Source organism: Palaemon carinicauda, chromosome 3, assembly GCF_036898095.1.
Source record: "Palaemon carinicauda isolate YSFRI2023 chromosome 3, ASM3689809v2, whole genome shotgun sequence".
Classification (NCBI taxonomy): domain Eukaryota; kingdom Metazoa; phylum Arthropoda; class Malacostraca; order Decapoda; family Palaemonidae; genus Palaemon; species Palaemon carinicauda.
Window position 1 is genome coordinate 162,304,089 of NC_090727.1, and position 492 is coordinate 162,304,580.

The window sequence follows — 492 nt, forward strand, 5'->3', positions numbered from 1 at the left end:
ATGGGGGTGCAAAAACCAGAAGTACAATGCAACAAGGTTTGCAAAACCAAAAAGCACAATGTAAAAAGGGGGTGCAAAACCCAGATGCACACTGTAAAAAGGGGCGGGGGGCAAAACCCAGAAGCGCAATGTAACAGTGGGGTACAAAACCCAGAAGCCCAAAGTAACAGTGGGGTACAAAACCCAGAAGCACATTGTAACAGTGGGGTACAAAACCCAGAAGTGCAAAGTAACAGTGGGGTACAAAACCCAGAAGCGCAATGTAACAGTGGGGTACAAAACCCAGAAGCGCAATGTAACAGTGGGGTACAAAACCCAGAAGCGCAATGTAACAGTGGGGTACAAAACCCAGAAGCGCAAAGTAACAGTGGGGTACAAAACCCAGAAGCGCAATGTAACAGTGGGGTACAAAACCCAGAAGCACAATGCAACAAGGGGTGCAAAACCCAGAAGCACAACGTAACGGGAAGGAAAACCAGAAGCACAATGTAA

General features: G+C 47.4%; 1 protein-coding gene across 1 annotated transcript; it reads left to right on the top strand.

Moving 5' to 3' along the window:
- Positions 1–492, top strand: LOC137634999 (protein rtoA-like). The gene has a single exon (XM_068367602.1). It carries the CDS (start codon positions 1–3, stop codon positions 490–492), a length of 492 nt encoding a protein of 163 aa, XP_068223703.1.

Excerpts from the sequence above, each read along its gene's own strand:
- LOC137634999 (XM_068367602.1), top strand. The coding sequence starts at position 1 with ATGGGGGTGCAAAAACCAGAAGTACAATGCAACAAGGTTTGCAAAACC.